A 23,095-nucleotide genomic window follows, 5' to 3' on the forward strand; every position below is an offset into this window, starting at 1 on the left:
GAATCCACAAAAAAACAAACGGCATTGAGTGTCAGATGTTTGCGCCTCGCCTTTCTGGCCTTCAAATGCGGCGCTTTTTACAAAGTGCAGCCTAAACATGGCATGCTTGCCTGCCGTCCGATTGTTTCCAGCAGGGGTGACCTCACGCAGAGAGACCTGCTCATACATTCTTTTTGGAAATTAAAGGAAGTCGGAGGGGCTGCTTTTTCCTGGCTGCCGCTAATTGGCTTCCCGTGGCGGAGGCCTGCGAAGTGAACAGCAGCAGAGCATTATCCAGTACCTGTCAAGAAAACAAAGGAGAAGACGGGCACTCGGATTATCGGAGAGACGCAGGGGGCCTGTGATGGGCAGGATTGATTGTGAAATGTTAAAATTAGCAAGGAAAAAAAAACACGGTAAAAAAGAAAATCCTTTAAAAAAAAAAAAAAAGTGGTGGGCAGTTCCCCATTTAGACGCAGCCAACAGCATTGGTTACCCCCTCCGCTGAAACTGACAAAAGTAATTGGCACCCTCCACACTTTACGCCATATTCCATAGAGCAGACCCTTTTGCTTTTGATTTATAGGAATAAAAAAAAATGGCAAAATTACTCGGACCCTTTAAAGTTACACAACGTATCTGGGTTGTTGTGACATCTCCAACGGACTAATTCCTCTTATTTAGCGTCGGCACGGGTGTCTTCAGTCATCTAATCTGCCACGCGGAGTCCTCACTCGGCTGAGGTGTGTCATTGTGTGCTTCACACTGAATGTGGACACGCAGAGAGAGTTGTCTGAGGAGGAAAGAACGAAGGTAACAGTCAACCCTGGACACGGCGTAGGCGGCAAGTCGACCGTCTCCAAAGAACATCACGGTAGCTACCATTATTATGAGGTCTAAGGACCACCAGAGTGTAGCCCAACCCCCCCGGATGGATGGATGGATGGATGGAAAGAGAGACAGACAGATGGAGCGATCGAACGGTCAAACGAACAAACAAACTTCATTTGTCCTCGGGGGCAAATTTGGCTTTTTTTACAGAAGCTCTTGAAATAAATGAATGACCTAAATGGGCAGATGTGGCATCACGTGGTGAAAACGAACCCCAGATTGAACAGAAGGGTGGGGGGAAAAACCCAGGAAAACATCGAGACAGATTCAGGCTGACTTCCAAGATTAACGCTTTCAAAGTTGCACCACCTGTTGCTGTCTGAGTGAAAGCAGGCACCCTGGTAAAAGACCCCCAACTTCTGAAAGGCAGGCTCAGAAAAGCTGCACTCCTGGGAGGATATTCTTTGCTCAGATGAAACTAGAGCGGAGTTTTCTTTTTATTTCTTGGTAGGCCACAGCAGTTTCCATGTTCACAGAAGACAAAACAATGCTTGCGAAGAGAAGAACGCTTGAACCATGGAGGAGGTACGTTTTGAATCTGTGGAGGACGCAGCAAAATCAGAAGATTATCAAGGAGTGCATTGTTGGAGTGAAACGTACGGCCCAGCATCAGAAAGCTGCGTCTGAGGGTGTACTCACATCGGCGATTCGTTCCATGCCCGAGCACGTTTGTCCGCATGTAACCCCAACCCACCCCAAAGTCCAGTTTGTTTGACTAGTGTGATCAATCCATACCAGGCCCTGGCCCACTTGGAAGAAGTGAGCCGATCACAGTTCAGTAGCAATCGGAAAACAGACATGACGTCAGTGATGCGACAAGTCAGATGGTGCAATTTTCATTTCATTCAATACCATTCGAGTTAAAAACAGGATTTTGTTCTCATCTTACACTTCTTCTTCTTCTTTTGGCAGCTCCTGTTAGGGGTTGCTACAGCAGATGATCTTCTTCCATATCTTTCTGTCCTTGTCATCTTGTTCTGTCACCCCCATCACCTGCATGTCCTCTCTCACCACATCCATAAACCTTCTCTTAGGCCTTCCTCTTCTCCTCCTGCCTGGCAGCTCTATCCTTAGTACCCTTCTCCCAATATACTCAGCATCTCTCCTCTGCACATGTCCAAACCAACACAATCTCGCCTCTCTGACTTTGTTTCCTAACCTGAGCTGACCCTCTAATGTCCTCATTTCTAATCCTGTCCATCCTCGTCACACCCAATGCAAATCTTAGCATCTTTAACTCTGCCACCTCCAGCTCTGTCTCCTGTGCCACCGTCTCCAGCCCATATACTGTAACATAGCTGGTCTCACTACCGTCCTCTAGACCTTTCCTGTCACTCTTGCTGATACCTGTCTGTCACAAATCACTCCTCACACTCTTCTTCACCCAGTCCACCCTGCCTGCACTCTCTTCTTCACTTCTCTTCCACACTCCCCGTTACTCTGAATTGTTGATCCCAGGTATTTAAACTCCTCCACCTTCACCAACTCAACTCCCCTCATCCTCACCATTCTTCTGACCTCCCTCTCATCTTACACATGAACATGAATTGTAGTTGGCAGGAAAAGCTGCAAATTCCTCCCTTAACATCATTTGATCTTCAGTGCGATTAACAGCAAAACGCCCCGCTGCACACTCAGTAACTCTGTAAAAGGGGAGAACATCATCAGGACCTACACAACTCCAAAGCAACCACAAAATAAGGAAAATCATTTTGGACATTCATGCTGTCTCTCCATGCTCGGGGTCTTGTTTTGGATTTACACAAAGTCACATGGTGATGACGAAAGCGTGATGGGCCCAGAACGTTAAGCATTGTGTGACAGCAGGCCAGTGGAAAAGTAGGGAAGGGGGACAATCGTGCTTGGGCACGGTACGGAACAAACGTGTGCCTAGTGGGGGTATACCTTCAGTCGCAAGTCATGAGTCTTCCAACAAGATCCGCTTATCCGAGATCCGGTCGCGGGAGCAGCAGCTTGAGCAGAGATGCACAGACTTCCCTCTCCCACTCCACTTCTGGGGGAATTCCGAGGCGTTTCCAGGCCAGCTGGGAGACATAGTTCCTCCAGCGTGTCTTGGATCTTCCCAGGGGCCTCCTCCCGGTTAGACGTGCCCGGAACACCTCACCAGGGAGGCGTCCAGGAGGCATCCTGATCTCGATGCCCGAGCCACCTCATCTGACTCGTCTTGATGTGGAGGAGCAGCGGCTCTACTCTGAGCTCCTCCCAGATGACTGAGCTTCTCACCCTATCTTTAAGGGAAAGCCCAGACACCCTGCGGATGGAAACTCATTTCAGCCGCTTGTATCTGCAATCTTGTTCTTTCTGTCACTACCCATAACTCATGACCATAGGTGAGGGTAGGAACATAGATTGACTGGTAAATTGAGAGCTTTGCCTTACGGCTCAGCTCCTTTTTCACCACGACAGACCGATGCAGAGCCCGCATCACTAAGGACGCTGCACCTGTCCGCCTGTCGATCTCCCTCTCTATTCTTCCCTCACTCGTGAACAAGACCCCGAGATACTTGAACTCCTCCACTTGGGGCAGGATCTCGCTCCCAGCCCTGAGAGGTCACTCCACCCTTTTCCGGCTGAGGACCATGGTCTCAGATTTGGAGGTGCTGATTCCCATCTCAGCCGTGAACTGATCCAGAGAGAGCTGAAGATCACGGCCTGACGAGGCAAACAGGACAACATCATCTGCAAAAGCAGTGACCCAATCCTGAGCCCAGCAAACTGGACCCCCTCAACGCCCTGGCTGCGCCTAGAAATTCTGTCCATAAAAGTTATGAACAGAATCGGTGACAAAGGGCAGCCCTGGCGGAGTCCAACTCTCACTGGAAACAGGTTCGACTTACTGCCAGGAATGCGGATCAAGCTCTGACAATGGTTGTACAGGGACCGAACAGCCCTTATCAGGGGGTCTGGTACCCGATACTCCTGGAGCACCCCCCACAGGATTCCCAGAGGGATACGGTCGAACGAATTTTCCAAGTCCACAAAACACATGTAGACTGGTTGGGCAAACTCCCATGCACCCTCCAGTACTCTGCCAAGGGTGTAGAGCTGGTCCACTGTTCCATGACCAGGACAAAAACCACACTGTTCCTCCTGAATCCGAGGTTTTGACTATCTGACGGACCCTCCTCTCCAGGACCCCTGAATAGACTTTTCCAGGGAGGCTGAGGAGTGTGATCCCTCAGTATTTGGACAACAAGATGATGACCCAAAACAAACTAAGAGCTCCCCAAGAACGGTTGAGAAGAAAACAGTGGAATGTTCTGGAGTGGCCTGCTAGAAGTTTCTAATCTGAATCCCAGTGAACGTATATGGAAAGAGCTGCTGGGTCAAAGCAGAGAGAACTGGAGCGGCCTGCTCAACAAGGGTGGGCCAGGCTGCCATATTGGGACATCTCAAGCTGAGCTGCAGAAAGCACTTGATAGCCAGTTAATACCCTTAAAGGGGGGTGTGGGTGCTGCAAAACGTTTGGTATGGGATCCCGATAATTGTGTCCAAGCCATTTAATTTTTTTTAAATGGTATGTTAAAATTATAAATTAAGAGCAAAGTGTCCGCTCAGTGGAATAAAGAAGAAGGTGAATGCATTTCCTCTCACGGTCCAAAGTCATGCAGGTCAGGTGGACTGGCAGTGCCAGGCTGGCCCACATGTGGGGTTGTGTGTCTGTGTGTGTTCTCCCTCTCCAGCTGCCAGTCCTTCCTTGTGCCCTGTGCTTGCTGGGAATGGCTTCCTCTCCAAACCCCCGTGACCCTGCTCAGGATAAAAGCGGGTTCTGAAGATGAATGGCATGATGGATGCCAGTTACTTTTGTAGGTTTTCGGCTTCCTTACACGGACAGTTGTGATCATTTTTAAACTCGTGTGAGGGCACTTTCTACGCTTTGGCCAGCCGCCGTATGGAAAGACCGGATTTGATTAGCGTTGTGCCGAGTCCATGCTTCCCAAACTCAGTCCTGCAGGTTTTTGTTTCAGCCAGCCTCTGTTTTTAATTGGACTCCGAGCCTAAATTACGTGAGCTGATATTTCGCAGTTTCTGTGTTTTGGGGGCCAAGGAAGAAATTACAAAAGTAAGCGTGTTAACACATTTTAATAAAAATGAAACAGTTACATGTGAATAATGTTGTTTTTTTACTTATTTATGTTCATCCTAAATGTTCGGTCCCATTACGGGAGACATCGGTAATGATCCCTCCACAGGTTCACCTACGGAAACCTTGTTACGACTTTTACTTCCTCTAAATTACGGGTGTCGAACTCCAATCCCGGGGGACCGCGGTAGCTGCAGGTTTTCATTCTAACCATCTTCTTCATTAGTGAGCCGTTTTTTTGCTGCTAATTAACTTCTTTTTGCCTTAGTTTTAATTAACTTGACTCGGGCCCCTTAGTGAGCAGCCAAACAATAACGAGACACAAAACAATCTGACAACATGACCAGCTCACCTGTGCCCATCACACAATATCTGAATATAAAGAAAGGTAAGGTCTCGGGAAGGCTGATCTGCTCAGGTCACCAAAACATTTTCACAGAGCTCTTAGAAATGAGAAAATCAACCATTTTGGGAACGTCTGCTATTGCACAATGAGAACAGCAACAAGCCATGGAATTAAAGAACGGGTTTAATGAACAGCAAGGCTCGGCACCTCATGAAGCAACTGGTTGGAGTTTGAGGCCCTGACTTAGTTGGTCTTCTGTTGGCTCATTCCCTTCACATTTCATTTTTGTTTGGGTGCCATTTAAGGAATGAAATGAAGCAAATCAGAGGAACGATGAAGAAATTCAGGGGAACAAATCTTAAAAAAGCAATTCAATGAAAATGAATTCACAAGAAGTTAATTAGCAGCACAAACAGGGCACTCATTTAAAAAAAGGGTTAGAATGAAAACCAGCAGCCACTGGGGCCCACCAGGACTGGAGTTTATAAGGTCACCAAAACATTTTGACAGTGTTCTTAGGAAAAATTATATATATATATATATATATATATATATACCAGTAATGGTGCACTGCACGATACACTTGACCTGAGCGTTCCTAGTTCTCATCCTCTTTCTCTGCATGTTTATCTTTCGTGTGCGCTTGCTGCTTCCTCTTCTCCACCCTTTCGGCCTGCTTCTTCTCTTCTTTCGTCGGCATCTTCTCATGTTAAAACTGATCAAGTCAGTGTTTGTGTTGCTCTTACTTCGTACGTTTTGCTTAATTTTTCACGTAAGCTGGCACTTGTGCCTCAAGAATGATTTAAGATCATGAAGAGGTAGGGGACGTGACAGCGAAGGTGGTAGGGAATGAGAACACTGCCTTTATGCGTGCGCCCCGCATGGCCGCCCCGCTCGTTGCTGCCGAGAGTTGATACTAAAATAAAATAAAAATAAAAAGAGGAATAACCTTGGAGGTCAATCATCACCCCAAAAGCGGATAGTAGACGTCACGTAGTATTTGTGTACCAAATTTCAGGTCAATAAGTCAAAACGGTTTGTGAGCGACAGGTGATTTAAAATCCTGGACAGACAAATGGACAGCCACGGTAGCGTATTATATATAAAGATATTTAAAAATACTTTTTAAAAACCACGCTTATATTGTTAAAAAGTGTACTAAAAAGTAAAATATAAAAGTCTGTCATACATAACTCGTAAAATAAAAGCGTGGGTGCGTTTGCTAAGATTTTAAGAAGAGTTTTTTGAATGTTGATTAATGAAAAGCACCCACGCTTTTATTTTACGAGTGATGTATGAGAGACTTTTATATTTTACTTTTTAGTACACTTTTTAACTTTTTTCCGCCAAAAGGAGAGGTCAGTTCTGAAAGTTCCTTACGGCATAATGGTGAGACGTTATTTTCGAAAGTTCATTATGGGGTATGGCATGAAATGAAACATACTTAACGTCTGTAAGTACAGTGTAAAGGATGAGCATGAAGAATTAGGGCTACCTACATATATTGGAAGTCGCAGAAATAGTGAGGAGGGGTTACCCCAATCTATATATACAGTTTAGGGGGGTACACCGCTTCCTTCCCCTTGGGTGACGCAATAGGACATGAAACATACCTAACTTTTGTAAGGACACTGCAAGGAATGAGCACACGAAATCTCAGCTTCCCACCAATATGGAAAATGAGAGAATTAGTGTTGAGTCAGTGAGGGCTTTGCCTTTTATATGTATTGATTATTATCACGTGTTGTGAATTTGGTTGGAACAAAATCCTGCACCCCTGGACTGAGTTTGGGAACCACAGTGCTGGGTGAGTGTTAGCCCATTCACGTGAACACTGGGCACATCCCTGCCCAACTGTACCCCTTCAGTCTTTTCAATACGTTTCATGCATTTATATCATGTCTTTTAAAGTGCTTCTTCTCTTTTTTTATTATTCGAATGTGAATCATTAGAAAGTATTGTCTTTGGGTAACCGAATATGCATTTATGCCTGTAGAGTAACGGAAATCCTTATAAAAGAAACGAAAAAAGGTAAGCACTTTGAAAGAGTCAGAAGCGGACCCTCTAGCCTAAGTTCATAATGCAGTACAGAACTGTGCCATGTCGGAGTCAGATGTGCTCACTCACACGGGGTGGGAATAAAAGTCATCACTAACCTTGAGGGTAGAAAGAAGAGCTGTGCACATTTTGGTGGGGTGAGAGGGGGCATCCCAACCAGCAGATTGTGTGTTTCAGCATATAAATAAATAAAAAATGGGATCTGACATAAAGAAGCAAACCTACAGAAATATGCGTTGCTGCCATCTAGTGATAAAACACAGGTGGTCTGAGATAATGAAATCTAAGCCATCGCAGGCAAACCGCAGAGCCCCAAGGAACAGAATCATTAGTGAGGAGGAGAGATTTCAAAAGTCTTATGTTACGGAACAGAACAGGAGAAGGTTGAAGGACGTCAGCAGGACTCCATACGCTGGAGCTGCTTTCTCTTTACAGCTCCTTTCACCAAACCCAAAGTTGAAAAGACTCTAAACAAAGTTCAGTCAGAAAATTTTTTTCATACGTGATTTTTTTTTTTTTTTTTTGGTGAGCGTCTTTCTTTTGTTAGGTGAAATTTACACACTTACCTGCCAACTTTAAAAAAGAAAAAAAAAATGATGCCAACGTCACTCATTGTGTTGCCCAGTAAAACTCCTGTAATGTCTTAAGAGGGAAAAGGCAAAGAGATTTTTTTTTAAATAGAGATTGGGAGATGAAACGTTAACTCGCAAAAACAAGCAAAGGTCCAAACCCGACGTCGCAGCCGAATCACTAAAGAGAGACAAATGTGGAAACCGGTGATCAGGACGTGCAAGTCCCTGACCACCCCCCCCCACCACTCAGTGAAACCATGGATGTGAACTCTGGTTATCCTGCATAGCATTGGGGGTTTTGTTTGTTTGGTGTGTTTTGTTTTTCTTTATGGGTCTCTGTCTTTTTCAATGGGTGCTGCCATTTTCTGGGCACAGATGTTGTTTTTGTCTTTAATACTTCATGGATTTATTTAGTGTTCTTTATGTTTGCTCGAGTGTTTTGGAATATGGAGAATTCATGTTTAAAAGTTTATTTGGTGCTAAAGACTGTTGTTAAAATTGTTAAAACCATTTAATGCGTTATCACACCACCATTTTGGACTTCCCTTGTGTGCATAATCGTTAAAATTGTTAGTAAGATTTAAACGTCTTATTTTGCTGCCATTTTGGGCTTCACTTGTATGCATAACTGTTAAAATTATTAATAAGATTTAACATCTTGTTTGACCGCCATTTCAGACTTTGCCTATGTGCACATTTGATAAAAAGATTTAACATCTTATTTTGCCACCATTTTGGACTTGTGTCCATCATTGTTAAAATTATTAATAAGATTTAACGTTTTATTTCACTACCATTTTGGACTTTGCTTATGTGCACAATTGTTAAAATTAGTAAAACGATTTAACAGCTTTTCATGCCACCATTTTGGAATTAGCTTGTGTGCACAATCATTATAATTGTTAGTAAGATTTAACATCTTATTTTGCCACCATTTTGGACTTGTGTGCATAATTGTTAAAATGATTAATAAGATTTAACGTCTTATTTGGCTGCCATTTTGGGCTTCACTTGTGTGCACAATTGTTAAAATTATTAATAAGATTTAACATTGTTTGACCGCCATTTCAGACTTCGCTTATGTGCACAATTGTTCAAAAGATTTAACGTCTTATTTTGCTGCCATTTTGGACTTCACTTGTATGCACAATAAGATTTAACGTCTTATCACGCTGCCATTTTGGACTTTGCTTGTATGCACAATAAGATTTAACGTCTTATCACGCTGCCATTTTGGACTTTGCTTGTGTGCACAATTGTGAAAATTATTAATAAGATTTAACATCTGGTTTCACCGCCATTTCAGACTTCGCTTATGTACACAATTGTTCAAAAGATTTAACATCTTATTTTGCCGCCATATTGGACTTGTGTGAATCATTGTTAACATTATTAATAAGATTTAACGTTTTATTTCACTGCCATTTTGGACTTTGCTTATGTGCACAATTGTTAAAATTAGTAAAAAGATTTAACAGCTTTTCATGCCACCATTTTGGAATTAGCTGATGTGCACAATCGTTATAATTGTTAGTAAGATTTAACATCTTATTTTGCCACCATTTTGGACTTGCGTGCATCATCGTTAAAATGATTAATAAGATTTAACATCTTATTACGCCGCTATTTTGGACTTTGCTTGTGTGCAATTGTTAAAATTGATAAAAAGATTTAACGTTTTTTCACGCCACCATTTTGAACTTAAGCTTGTTGTATGCTTGCTAAAACTGGTGGCGTGCTAAGATGACTATATTCCAAAATCCTCAAGCAGACACAAAGAACATGAAATAAATGTACTGTAAAATAAATCTACAAAAGTGAAAAAAAGCACAATCATAACATCACCATCCCCAGAAAGTAGCAGTGCCCACTAAAAACACAGAATAGTACAAAAATAAATAAATAATAAAAAATGAAAACCTGTGAAGTATGAATGTGTTCCTGACTCCATTTCTGAAATACCAATGACAATAGTAACTACAAAAAAAAAAAAAGAGTAGCACGTAGCGACAACAGCAAAGCAAAGCAAAGGAGGCACGCATTCCCTCCCAGGCACCCTGCACTCTGCGTAACAAACACACTGCGCTAAAGTGTGTAGCGAGTGAAGGGGTCTGACGACTTTGTGAATCCACTGTGTCAGATATCAATTAGCGATTTTTGATGGATGTCTTTATTAGATAATAACAACGTGATCGCAGAGGATGACTTTGTCAGACTCGTTTCACGCTCTGCCTCACACTTTGGAAGCTCCGATGACCTTTTCAGGTTCATGTCGGATTGGCCCCCATCCAGGTATGCAGATGTCTGCTATCTCAAGAAATCTCAAACAGCTAACAGTTGACACTGTTGCTCATCTACAATGAGCGCTTTTGTCTTGTTGACAGTCAGGGTCAGGTTGTTTTTGTCACCCGACTTTATCAGTTCTACCACATCTCTGCTATATGCACAGATTATCATGCTGTCATCTGCTTATCTGACTGGGGGGTGAAAATTGGTCTGCAGGCCGGGGTTGAGGCAGCAGACGTTTCATTGTGTGACGCTGCATTGTCTAACGTTACAAAATCTCCTATCCAGTGTGGCGTACGGGCCGGGGCCCTTGGAAGGACCAGGTGGGATGGAGCGTATCCAGAGAATTAGCTCCCCTGGAGAACTAGTTGGCAGCCCCTCCTGGGTTGCAGCAGTGCCTCAGGCTCCATGGGGAGTTGGAGTTTGGCACAGCCGTGTTGGGTTCCGTGGGCACCACCAGTGGGTGCTGTAGCTGCTGCTGAGCCCTTGATCGCAGCACTTCTACCACACCCTGTAATGGCAAATGGTCGGAGAGGTAAGAGGGAGACAAGCCATTTAGTGCTTATTATTATAGCAAGCCATTTAGCAACCATTTAGCAAGCCATTTAGTGCTTTCTAAGCAAATAATGATATCTTAAAGTCGGTCCTGAAATGAATGGGGAGCCAGTGCTGGGAGGCCAGCACAGGAAGAATGTGCTCTCACCTCCCAATAAAAGCCAAGCTGCAGCGTTCTGGACTAACTGTAAAGGTGACATAGATAATAATAATAATAATAATAATAGATAAGAATAACAATAATCATTTTATTTACATAACCCCTTTCCCGTCCTCAAGCTGAATTATGTGACACAAATAATGTACATTTTTCTTTTCTTTCTTCCATGGATGTTTTTCACATCGCTTGTCGTTGGACAACATTCGTCACCATTGGCTCCCATTTTATCATAAACATTGTCACCACTCCCTTGTATTAATTCATATAGGATTTTTTTTTTTTTTGGCATTTTGTATGTTTGTGCAAACGACTGGTGGTAAGAGTAATGTGAGAACTTTTAGCTTTTTCCTTTTTATCCAAGAACTTCTTCACATTGTTTGCCATTATACAACATGGGTCCCCTTTGATTTTGTTATCTTTGTTCTGCAGGGAAATGCGAGATTAAAATTTTTTCACAGCCATCTGTACACGCTACATAGGATGAGTAACATAAGTAACATAAATAGATGTATAGTTTACTTTCATATCTGTTATGTAGCCTTTAATATCTATCTATTCAGGATAGACAACAACTTGTGATGGCAACTAACTCCACGCATACACAGTCTATTAGTGTTTCATTAACTTGTGCTGGGGACCTGTTTGCTGTTCACCCTTGAGAAAAAAAGAAGACAATAATGCAAAATATACAAGTTTTGACCCTGAGGTCAAAAAAAAGGGAAATGTGAACTCAAAAATTTTTCCCAGCCATCTCCACATGATAAGTGATAAGTAACATAACATAAATAGAAGTATAGTTCCTTTCATATCTATTATGTAGCGCTTTTTATTTCTGTCTATCTATCTATCTATTCAGGATAGAGAAGAACTCATGATGGCAACTTCCTACCCACACACACATTCTGCTGGTGTTTCATTAACGTGTACTGGGGATCTGTTTGCCGTTCACCATTGAGGAAAAAAAGAAGACAATAATGCAAAATATACAAGTTGCTGTACCGCTTTTAAGGTAAAATTGCAACAGTAAAGTCATTTAGAATTGAAGTCACACAGAACGTTCCTCTGCTTTAAGATGAAACAAATTTGACAGTGTGAACTATACAGTGTTGGTCACCACTGGCTCCCGTTTTATCATAAATATTATCACCACTGGCTTGTATTTTTTTTTTTGTTTTTTGCATTTTGTACGTTTGTGCCTATGACATGTGGATCAGGTGATACGAGTAATGTAAGATCTTTTTGTTTTTTTCTGTGTATCCAGGACCTTCTTCACATCGTTTGCCATTATACAGCATGGGTCTCCATTACTCCCATTCTGTATAAATTTTGTTATCTTTGTTCTGCAGGACAGATTCAATTTTTGTCCCCAGCTATCTCCACACGCTACATGTGATAAGTAACATAAATAGATGTATATAGTTCCTTTCATATCTATTATATAGCATTTAATATCAATCTATTCAACTTACTCCACGCGCAAACACTCTGCTGGTGTTTCATTAACTTGTACTGGGGATCTGTTTGCCGTTCACCCTTGAGGGAAAAAAAAAAAAAAAAGAGAAACATGAGATCAAAATTTTTTCCCAGCCATCTCCACACACTACATGTGATAAATAACATAAATAGATGTATAGTTCCTTTCACATCTATTATGTATCGCCTTTTATATCTGTCTATCTATTCGGGATAGAGAGCAACTCATGATGGCAACTTCCAACCCGCACACACATTCTGCTGGTGTTTCATGAAGTTGTACTGGGGATCTGTTTGCCTTTCACCCTTGAGGAAAAAAACAAGAAAATAATGCAAAATATACAAGTTGCTGTACTGCTGTCAAGGTAAAATTGCAACAGTAAAGTCATTTAGAATTGAAGTCACACAGAACATTTCTCTGCTTTAAGATAAAACGAATTCGCCAGTGTGAATCATACAGCATGAGTCTCCATTGGCACCCATTCTGTAATAAATTTTATTATTTTCATTCTGCATGGAAATGTGGGATTAAAAATTTTTTTCCAGCCATCTCTACACGCTACATGGAATAAATAACATACTAAATAAAAAAAAAAAAATTCTGACGTGAGCGTCAATAGGATTTGTGCCCCAGAAACCGAGTTACCCAAACTCTTTCTCTAACATTCAAGTATTTATTTACCGCTCTGATCTTTCTGATCATGTAATAGGTCATTATGATAGCAAGTGACAAGAAGGATTCATCATTCAGTGCAGAATTACGGTGTTTGAGGGTTCCTCTCTTGCACGATTTGGCTCAAAAACTAATCAGCACGTTGTCATCTCATAACGGGCTTAGTTTCATGTTTGGTATTTTTCCGTCCAGACGTTTTAGCTCTAGACCATCCTCAAGAAACTGTGACACACAGACAGACACACACACGCCCATCATCGAGGAATGGATGTTTTCAGTATCAGGGGACGCTAAAACGTCAAAAACTGGAGATCGAAATTTTTGACAAATCTAAAGCTTTCGCTCCTCCCCAATTGACGAGGGCACAAAGCAAAAAATCTCATTTTTTTGGGTGGCGTATTCCTTTAACTTCCTTGTTTATTACTGACCTGCTTTGTGCCTGTTCTAAAATTGTGCAGTCGAGGTCGATGTTTGCATTTGGTTGGCATGCCAAGCACGCGTGGCACAAGTCTGGAGTCGGGCACTGCAGTATGTAATTGCACAAGAATGCCAATATAAGCTAAAGTCGTGTTTTTCGAGTGTGTGCCTTGTGTCAGTCATTTCATTATTAAGTGTGCGTAACATTTACTGTAAATGGTCGTGTCAAACGGGGGAAAAAACAAAGGACTTGAAATTAGCTAAAACGTGTGGTGGCGCTCATCCCACACGAGGAGTGTTTATGTAACATTTAACTTGAGCAAGATGTTCAAACAGATTTTCCGTCTTGACATCTCATCTGCATTCCTCGTTCTGGAATCTCGTCAAATACGCTTCCCCTGCTCGAGATGAAAGACGGTTAATCTCAATAAGCGCCTCTTCCGTCAGCCGAGTTTTGTCTGATGAGTAAGACCCACGCGTCGAATCCAGACAGGCCAGGCTCGGATTGTGAGTGCCGGGTGTGTGGAAGTGCAAGCTTGTTACCAGCCGAGCCCACCACGGTCCACCCGCTTTCTGAGAGAGTAGCAGCAGCAGCAGGCTGCGGCTCAAAGTAAACACGGCAGATGTTTTTATGCCTTGATGGCTTTGGCAGATATGGCCGTGGGAGAGGAGCTTTGTCTTGTTTCTAGGGATTCCCATCTTTGAAGGCAGCAGATAAATAAAGCAGTCCTCCGCAGTCGAAACCCAAGAGAGAGATAGAGACACAGAGAGCAGACCCCCAGGCGAAAAGCAGGAGGGGAAACAGCTCTCAGTTTCACTTTAAATCAAACCGCGTCAAGGCCTGGCTGTCACAAGGCTGTCCGTGTTTAACGCCGCCGATTCATTCCGGGCTTTTCTAGATAGATAGATAGATAGATAGATAGATACTTTATTAATCCCGATGGGAAATTCACATAACCTGCTTATGTGTGTTCATTTAACAGGCCTGCAGACTCTGATTTACACGGAATGATCATACGGAATACACGCATGTGTGTGTGTGTGTGTGTGTGTGTGTGTGTTCACATCGACATCTCTCAGATGGTTTGGTCCAAAGCTCAAACGCGAAGTCAGCACGTGGGAAACGGAAAAAGAATTCACTGAGGCAAAGACAAACTTTTTTAGATGCATAAATGTGAAAGACACAATATACAGTGGAACCTCGGGTCATGAACGTCTCGGACCACGTACAAATCGGGTTATGACCAAAAAGTCCACCAAACTTTTGCATCTGGTCACAACCACGCACTCGGGGGACGAACAAGCCAGTTTCCCTTCCGGTTTGTACGCGCTGGTGATTTCCACACGTGTTCAGTCTCTCCCTGTACTGTACATTGTTCTCGGTCAGACATGCATTGCACAGAAGGACTTTACCTCAAAACTGTAACCTCCTCTCCACTCAGCTTCCTGCTCACTTCCTTCATGCCAGAACTCGACTCATGCAAGGTTAGTTTTCTTGGTTGTTTATGGTTAGTTTTTGTATAAATTATGGATTTTTCAAATGTTCATTTTTTTCCGTGTGCTTAAAACTCTTAGCCTTACGAACTGATCGCTGTAAACACTATTAGCGTGAACTCTTGCAATGTAAGTTTTCTCAGTTCAAGGTTTTCTCAGTGTTATTCAATGTTTTTACATTTAGTTTACTACTAGTAAGTTTGCGATTCGCCAGCGAATCAGAAATCCAGGAACGGGAATCAGTTTCTGTTCCGTCCGATATCTGGATGGATGACATATCATGGAGGGTGGGGGTGCGTCCGGGGAAATGTCATTTAATTACATACACATATCTGTAGTAATGCGGTCTCGTTTTGTGGAGACGTGATTCCGTTGCCTTTGCTGACACCAACTGCTGGCAGAGTGGAGCACAGCAAGTTCAGCCCTGCGTCCATATCCGGTTTACGCTGTGTAGTTTGGACGTCTGGGGATTCCGTACTGTAATACTGTAATGTGATTCACATATGCGCTGAATCCTCTTGTTTTTGTTTTCTCTGTGGCGGGCTCGTTGCAGTGCGCGTGCGCCTCGATGCGCCCTGCGTCCATATCCGGTTTACAACCTTTGGTTAGTAAGATGGATTACACTGTGCATTCTATGGTATAATTAACTATTATTATGCTTAAAAATCTTAAAAAAATATATTTACATTCAGTTCGTACGGTCCGGAACGGATTAATTGTATTTACATACAGTCCTATGGGGGGAAATTACTTCGGGTCACGACCAAATCAGGTTGCGACCACAGTTTTGGAACGAATTACGGTCGTGACCTGAGCTTCCACTGTAATAGACTAGGGGGCGCTCTGTCAAACCCCTGGCGCCCGCCACTTTGTGTTTGTGGATTTCATTTTCACCAAACAACAAATATTTTAATTCTCGCGGATAGGCCTCTTCATTGGGTAGAAACACTACTTCTGCCTGATGGCATGAATTAGACCGGTGGCTCTCAATCTGTGGGGCAGGCCCCCCTAGGGGGGTGCAAAGATGTGAAAAAAAGAAAACAAGAGTCGAAAATATGAAAAATACATCAATTGAAACCAAAACAAATTAACTTAAACTACATTCTGATACTAGAAAAATAAATAGATAAATGTTGATAAAAGTTAAGTAGGTATAATAAAATATGCATCTATGATATATCATTAATTAAAAAAGAACAAACTGGTATTAGTGGGCTCCTTTCGAAAAAACGTTAGGGGGGCACGATTAAAACTTATGAAAACTCGGGTTGCAAATACTTAAAGGTTGAGAAACGCTGAATTAGACGATCTACAAGACTCCGACTTAAAGTTTAAATCCCAACAACATCTCCATACTTCTGTCATATCATCGATGTCCATATATTCGATCTCTTTTCACTTTTACCTTTTCGTCATATCGCATTGAATTTTGATTCCGTGTTTGGACTTACATCGTGACAATGCAACGTATAACGGCCCGTGAGTGAATATCGTTTCCTTCTCTCTACACTAACTGTGTCTGACAATAGCATTCACACAAATGAGAAAATGACTGAACCGTGTGCGTGGTTGTAAATGTTGTAGATGTGGGCGGGACTTTTCCAAATCTCTTTGCATAAAGTCTTGTCTTGCGGGATTTCACTTTCACCAAACAACAAATCTTTTAATCCTAGTGGATGCGCCTCTTCATTGGGTAGAAACACTACTTTTCCCTGATGGCAACACAAATCAGTCTCCGACTTCCGAACAATATATTCGATCTCTTTTCGCTGTTCTGTTATTTCACCGAGTAATAATTTCCGTTTGTTTGCACTAATGTGATCCTTACTATCAGTTTTTTTTGAGACTTTTGAATTCCCGTACTTCCATTATCTCTAACCTGCTCTACATGTGTATCACGCAACGTTTTTGACACCTCTTTACGACGTTCTAATTTGTCTTCTGCTCTTTGTCTTTTATTTCCAACCCCGCTTGGAGCCGAGAGCGCAGGAACTGTGTCTGACAATAGCATTCACATGAATGAGAAGTGATTGGACGGTGGGTGTGGTTGTCAATGTTAGAGAGGAGGGCGGCACATTGCCACACCCACCCCACGACGGACCACCCAGATTGGGATCAGAGTGCGGCCGTGCCACGGGTCACACATCAGCACCACACTGAGCCGTGAGAGTTTGTCCTTTCTCGTTTAGGGAAAGTATCGTCCAAAAACTGGATGTTGAGATCTTGATGAATCTCGTTGTATTAGACCTCGCCGAGTCTGAAAATACCATTTTTGGAATAATGTGCGTGTATTTGTGTTTTTTTATGTACTTCTGCATCATGAAGTAAATCATCGCATTTCTCATTGACACCCCGGATTAGGAAGGCTTATGTTAGTCTAGATTTTTGACTTTCTCATATACAATGTACAGTATAGGTAAAGTATTGGAATCGTCTAAAGATCTGATGGCGAGATTTTGATGAACCTCAACGTTTTACACCTCCCGGACTTTCTTGGATACAAAGTATAGGAAAAGTATTGGAATCCTCCTAAAATACGACCTCCCGGAGTCCAAAAATACAGTTTATGGAACTATGTCTGTGTGTGTAAACACGATAACTTGAGAGCGCTTTCACTTAGCTCAACCAAATTTTGCATACAAATATTAGGTACAACATGTAGAGGTCTATCAAGTTTTGAGCTATTTCCGCTAACTGGGAAGTGCTACTTTACCTGAAACGTTTCCCTGATAATATTAAAAATTTGATAATTTCTTTGCTGGCAATTTGATCGGAGAGTCGAGGTTTTGATGTACAGTCATCCCTCACCTATCACGGGGGTTTACATTCCAGAGCCCCCCGCAATAGGTGAAAATCCATGAAGTAGCGACCTTATATTTATGTTATTACTTATATATATTTTAAGGCTTTATAAACCCTTCCCACACTCGTATAAACCGTACTGCCTTATTACGTCCACTTACAACTCGTTTTGCGCCCTGGTTAAAGGACACTGTGGCCGTAGATCTTATATTCTTTTCCTCCTTTTTAAATAAAAAGGATCGTGGACTCTGATGCCGGCGGTGTAGCTCGTTAGCATCTTCCGTTGGCGCTTGGGCACGGCTCCTGCAGCAGTAGCAGATCGTTTTGGAGCCATAACAAAGGGATTGACTATGCACAAAGATAAACACAAATGTTAACTCTTTACACAGCGAAAGACGTTGATGCTTAATGAGCGAGTCGTGACTTCCTAGTTAATGCAGCGGAATCGAAGTCGGCGCTCCGTCGCTGAGCCAATCAGCACCCAGGAATTTAACCGCGTGCTCTGATTGGGTAGCTTCTCAGCCATCCGCCAATAGCGTCCCTTGTATGAAATCAACTGGGCAAACCAACTGAGGAAGCATGTACCAGAGGTAAAGAGACCCGTTGTCCACTGAAACCCGCGTTATATATTTAGATATGCTTCCATATAAAATCTGCTATAGACTGAAGCCGCGAAAGTCAAAGCGCGATATAGTGAACGATTACTGACGGATTTGATCTTTAGGTAATCCTGGAACGCAGAGCAGCCATTTTCAAAATGTTACCCCGCCAGAATGTTCCAGAAAAAGCCAATCCTCACTTCTAAAAAAAAAAATGAAAAAATAAACAAACCCTCCTCCTGCAGAGGTCTTTCAGCGAACTTCTCGCCCACCACCACAAAAATTTCAGAGGAGTGAACGGCAAAGCGTGGCTCCCAGCTCGGGAAAAATGTAAAAGGAGAGGCCTGGCAACAATTACTGAGGGGGGGGGAGGGGGGGGCATCCTGTAGTGCAGAGAATTGGGGGGGGGGGGCATACAAAAAAAAAGAGAGAAAAGGGAAGGCCGTTCGCTGTCGAGTTGGTCCCCGTGCTCAGGTTGTTTCTCTCTGCAGGTGATGGGGCGGCTGTCCTCCTGCGCTCCCTGGAGCCGCTGCTTGGTGTGGAACGCATGCAGGAGCTCCGAAGCGTCAGGCGGAAGGAGAGCCGGAGAGCACTGAAAGACAAAGACCTCTGCAACGGCCCGTCCAAGCTCTGTCAAGCACTGGCCATCCAACGAGGGTTTGACCGGAGGGACCTGGCGGCGGATGAGGAGATCCGGCTGGAGGAAGACCCTTCCGCTGAGCAGCCTCACGCCGTCGTGTCCGCGAGTCGAATCGGCATCGGCTATGCTGAAGAGTGGACCACCAAGCCGCTGCGCTTCTACGTGTTAGGAAATCGGTGCGTGAGCGTGGCGGACAGGCAGGCGGAGCGGGGCAGCGCGGGCACGTGACTTTGATACCGGCGTCTGTTCTTATAACCTGGGAAGTAAGTGGAGTGGCAGTGTGATCAAGTAGTTAATGGGGGTCAACGCTGCCCCCAAATATTAAATGACGGTGGCTGTTGTCACGACCCCTTTACAAAGAATTCAAGGAATTGTGTACCCAAGTTGGTGATGGCCAAAAATAAAGGAAATGAAAAAATGTCAGGCTTTAAATAATTTGAGCAGAGCGGCCGTCTCGCTGTCCACAAAATATTCTATTGAGAAACACCGCTCGGAATAATAATAATAAATAATCGATTCCATCCATCAGATTTCCTTAATCCGCTTCATGATTGTTGGAGGGCCGTTGACAATCCGACAGTCCCGGCAGCATCATGGGCACTGCAGGAACCGACCCTTCAGGGTGTCGCCGGGGCTCCCCCCACTGACACACACACATTATGGAGACCGTCTGTCGAGCGGCCGGTTAGCCTAACACGTGGGCCGTTGGCATAATAGACGTGTCCAGCAGGGGGTGCCAGATGCACAAATGGCAGCTTCGGCGTCCTCGTCAAACGTTTGTCTAATGGCCATCAACACGTCGTCGCTCTCCTCTGCCCTGCTGAACAAGAGTGGGACTGCATAACACGCCAGTCCCCAAATTGTTTTTTTTTTGTGTGTGGGTGTGAGCGCCGACAGCTGAACATGACGCACTCCGGGTCACACACACCAGGGCCTTGAACCCAGGATCTTATGTCGGACAGAATAAATAGTGCAGCAGTGAAATTGACGAGATGTCAAAAGACGGAGGAAACGAGAACGCGCTGACTTGTGCTCTACTGGCCACTAGGGGGCCTCGCTTTCATATAATAATAATACATTTTATTTATATAGCGCCTTTCCCACGCTCAAGACACTTCACAGAATTTAAGAGTAGCTGGTTGTATCAGCATAAAGGATGAGCCCCCCCATCAGGGATGTGCACTGTTATTTCATATAGCGCCTTTCACGACACACCGACCATTAGAGGACAAGTAAGAACGTGTAGAACAGAAATGAAGTAAAACAGACGAGACATTCAAAGGCAGAGCAAATGAGAACACACTGAGCTCTCCAGGCCACCAGGGGGCCTCGCTGCTGAACCAAAGAGAACGAGCCGCCAGCCTCTTACTTTATAAAGCGCCTTCCACCAAACTTACCTTTACAAGGTCCATCTTTCTAACCCACTTACCCAGGGCAGAGTGGCGGGGGCTGCTGGAGTCCATGCCAGCAATCAGGGGGACAAAATGCAGAACACAGACGAGACATTAAAAGGCCAAAGAAGTGAGAAAGCGCGGACCTCGTAACCTGTGCTGTCCAAGCCACCAGGGGGCATCGCTGCCATTGCCAGTGTAACATGTAATCGGCATAAAGAGGATGAGCTGCCAGTCAGGGGTGGGCACGCTGACATTTGATAGCACCCTTCACAGAACCTGCTGTTCGAAGAGAGTTCACTTTATGTCAGACACGGGCAAGTAATCAAAAGGCGAGCGGTTGCCCCCTCTGTTTCCTGGTTCGACCGACAACCGTCTCCCCGCCATTTTGGAATGCAGGGCAGGTGCTGCCATCTATGGGCAACAACAAAAAAGACTTTTAAGTGAAATCTGTGAATTCTCTATGTAATAAATTTAAGTTATAGCGTAATGAAAATTGCATAATTAGATCTGGACCACCCTATTTAAAGTGGTCCTCAGCGTCATGGACAGTCCCGGGGTGGGGGTGATGTGGGGGAAGCCATGACAGGCCATTTTTTGAACTCCAGCACCGTTGGATGGACCTAAATGTAGGTGAGTGGGCACAAGAGGGTGGGCAGAGGCACAACGCCCCCCAAGCCATCATAATAACCACGGAAATTTGGCCCGTGCTGAGCAGCCACACGAGATGGACGCGGCAGACAGGAGACGGGACGGGGGGGGGGGGGGGTATCAAATGGGCCTTAGCTGGCAGGAGGACACCACTTTCAAGTCAATCTGTCAGCATTGGGGGGCTGCGTGGCGACTCCTCTCAGAGCTTTAAAAGTGATGGGTCATGCAAGGGAAAAGGGGATTAAATAAAAGCGCATGTGAGAGTAAAGGGGCTCTCAGAATTTACACATGTCAGAAGGCTGGGGGTCTGCAGGCAGAGGGAAGCCCAATGTGGGCGGGGGGGGGGGGGGGGGTAGGGGTGTGTGTGTGGTAGAACATTGAGGAAGATCGGAGGACAGAACAAGGGTGGCAGAGCATCGAGTGGGGTGAATAATGAGGACAGACCACCTCTGCCCAGCAGTCTGGATCAGGCCTGTCTAAGATAGCTCAGGTGCGCTGGGATGTGAAAAAGTATATGCCCCCCCAAACACACACACACACTTACCGCTCGCTGTTGCTTTTTATGTACCACGAATGGCCAGAAGCGCGCTGGTCTGGTAGCTTCGGATGTTTCGCTTGCTCTGAGCCAGCAGGTGGCGCTGTTTTGCAAACTGTAGCTCACAGGTTTAAAAAATAAAGAACTGGGACCCCCCCCCCCCCCAGGACAAATTTTTGACTTTCAAAGTAGTTTTTCTTGTTTGTATGGTCCTAATCTGGTCCAGTTTGGTCAAAGGGTTTAGAATTGTAAAGGAGACAGACAGACGTTTTATTTTATATACTGTATGTACATTCCGTGGTGTCTAAAGATCTAAAGTCATTCACTGCGACAATAGAGGATAACGGGGGGGGGGGGGGCGAATACTTTTTCACAGCGCTGTGCACATACTGACTACTGGGACCAGGCCGTCTCAAGTCTTTGGACCCCATTGGAGTACCCCAAAAATGGATGGAAAAACGTGTAAAACCCATAGAAGGAGGCCGCACACCCGAGAAGTGAACGTTGGGGCAAAGTGTTGAGAGTCACCAGAAGGGAATTCCTGGCATGAAACACCGCATTTATAAAATCAGACGGGGGATTCGGAGCTCTGGGAACATTCAAACTGGAGTTTAACATCAAACCACAGCTCGTGACCGAAGGCGGTTTCAAACTGCGGGAGTGCGGGACCTGAAATCTTCACCTCAATATGTGCCATAATCTGGGAATCAGCCCAGGGTTCAAAGCACTAGAAGCCATCAAACCCAAGTCCGAACATGAAATCTTCTCAGCACAGGCATCGTATTTGGTTAATGACACCTGAGGGCAAAGCATTCAAACTAGACCCCCGTGTCATATCTCCACATCTTAGAACTGATCGAGCACCGAACCATCAAACGTAGAGCCGCCCTCCGCAGAAACGAGGCTTTGCTTTGCCTCCCTCCGACCTCTAAGGACCCCCCTATCCTGTCCACCTCAGCCCCTTGCCGTTGGGGCACGTGCAGGCCTTCCTGGATTTTTCAGACCCCCGAGCCGCCTCATTCCTCGGCCGTCGTCTCCCCGTCTCGTTCTGTTCCATTTGCTGCTTCTAATTTATCACTTGGGGGAATTCGACGCTCCCTTAATTCAATTACATGAAGGACCCAGCGCTGGGCGAGCGCCTGGCTTTGCTTTGCTTTGCTTTTCATTCCCCATCTTTCATGCCACGGCTCATCGGTTTGCAGTCACTGGCACGTCCGACGGACGACGAGATCCTGGAGCAAAAAAAAAAAAATTAAATAAAATACAGTATGGCGAACGGGACTGCTGCCGCGTGAGCGCCACCTGGTGGCAGTGAGAGTAACGGTAGCAGGTCTTAAAAGGCTCTTCAGATGGCAGAGTTGCTGTTTCTGTTTGTGTTTTTTTTGGCAGCGGGGCAATGCCACCCTCATTCTGTGCAATAAGGTAAGAAAGCATGTCCGATGGCCAAGTGTCCGAGACATGAACTGGA

The 23,095-nt window shown here is 44.4% G+C and overlaps 1 protein-coding gene across 1 annotated transcript in view; it reads left to right on the forward strand.

The window, feature by feature from the left end:
- mpg (N-methylpurine DNA glycosylase) overlaps window positions 1-19,707 on the forward strand; it is a 61,782-nt gene extending 42,075 nt beyond the window's left edge. Inside the window, exon 4 of the mRNA XM_028814129.2 lies at window positions 18,902-19,707. Coding sequence (XP_028669962.2) covers window positions 18,902-19,278 — 377 coding nt within the window. The 3' untranslated portion in view covers window positions 19,279-19,707. The remainder of the gene's footprint in view (window positions 1-18,901) is intronic.
- Window positions 19,708-23,095: the final 3,388 nt, after the last annotated feature.

The sequence above is a fragment of the Erpetoichthys calabaricus genome, chromosome 11 (genome assembly GCF_900747795.2).
Source record: "Erpetoichthys calabaricus chromosome 11, fErpCal1.3, whole genome shotgun sequence".
NCBI lineage: Eukaryota > Metazoa > Chordata > Cladistia > Polypteriformes > Polypteridae > Erpetoichthys > Erpetoichthys calabaricus.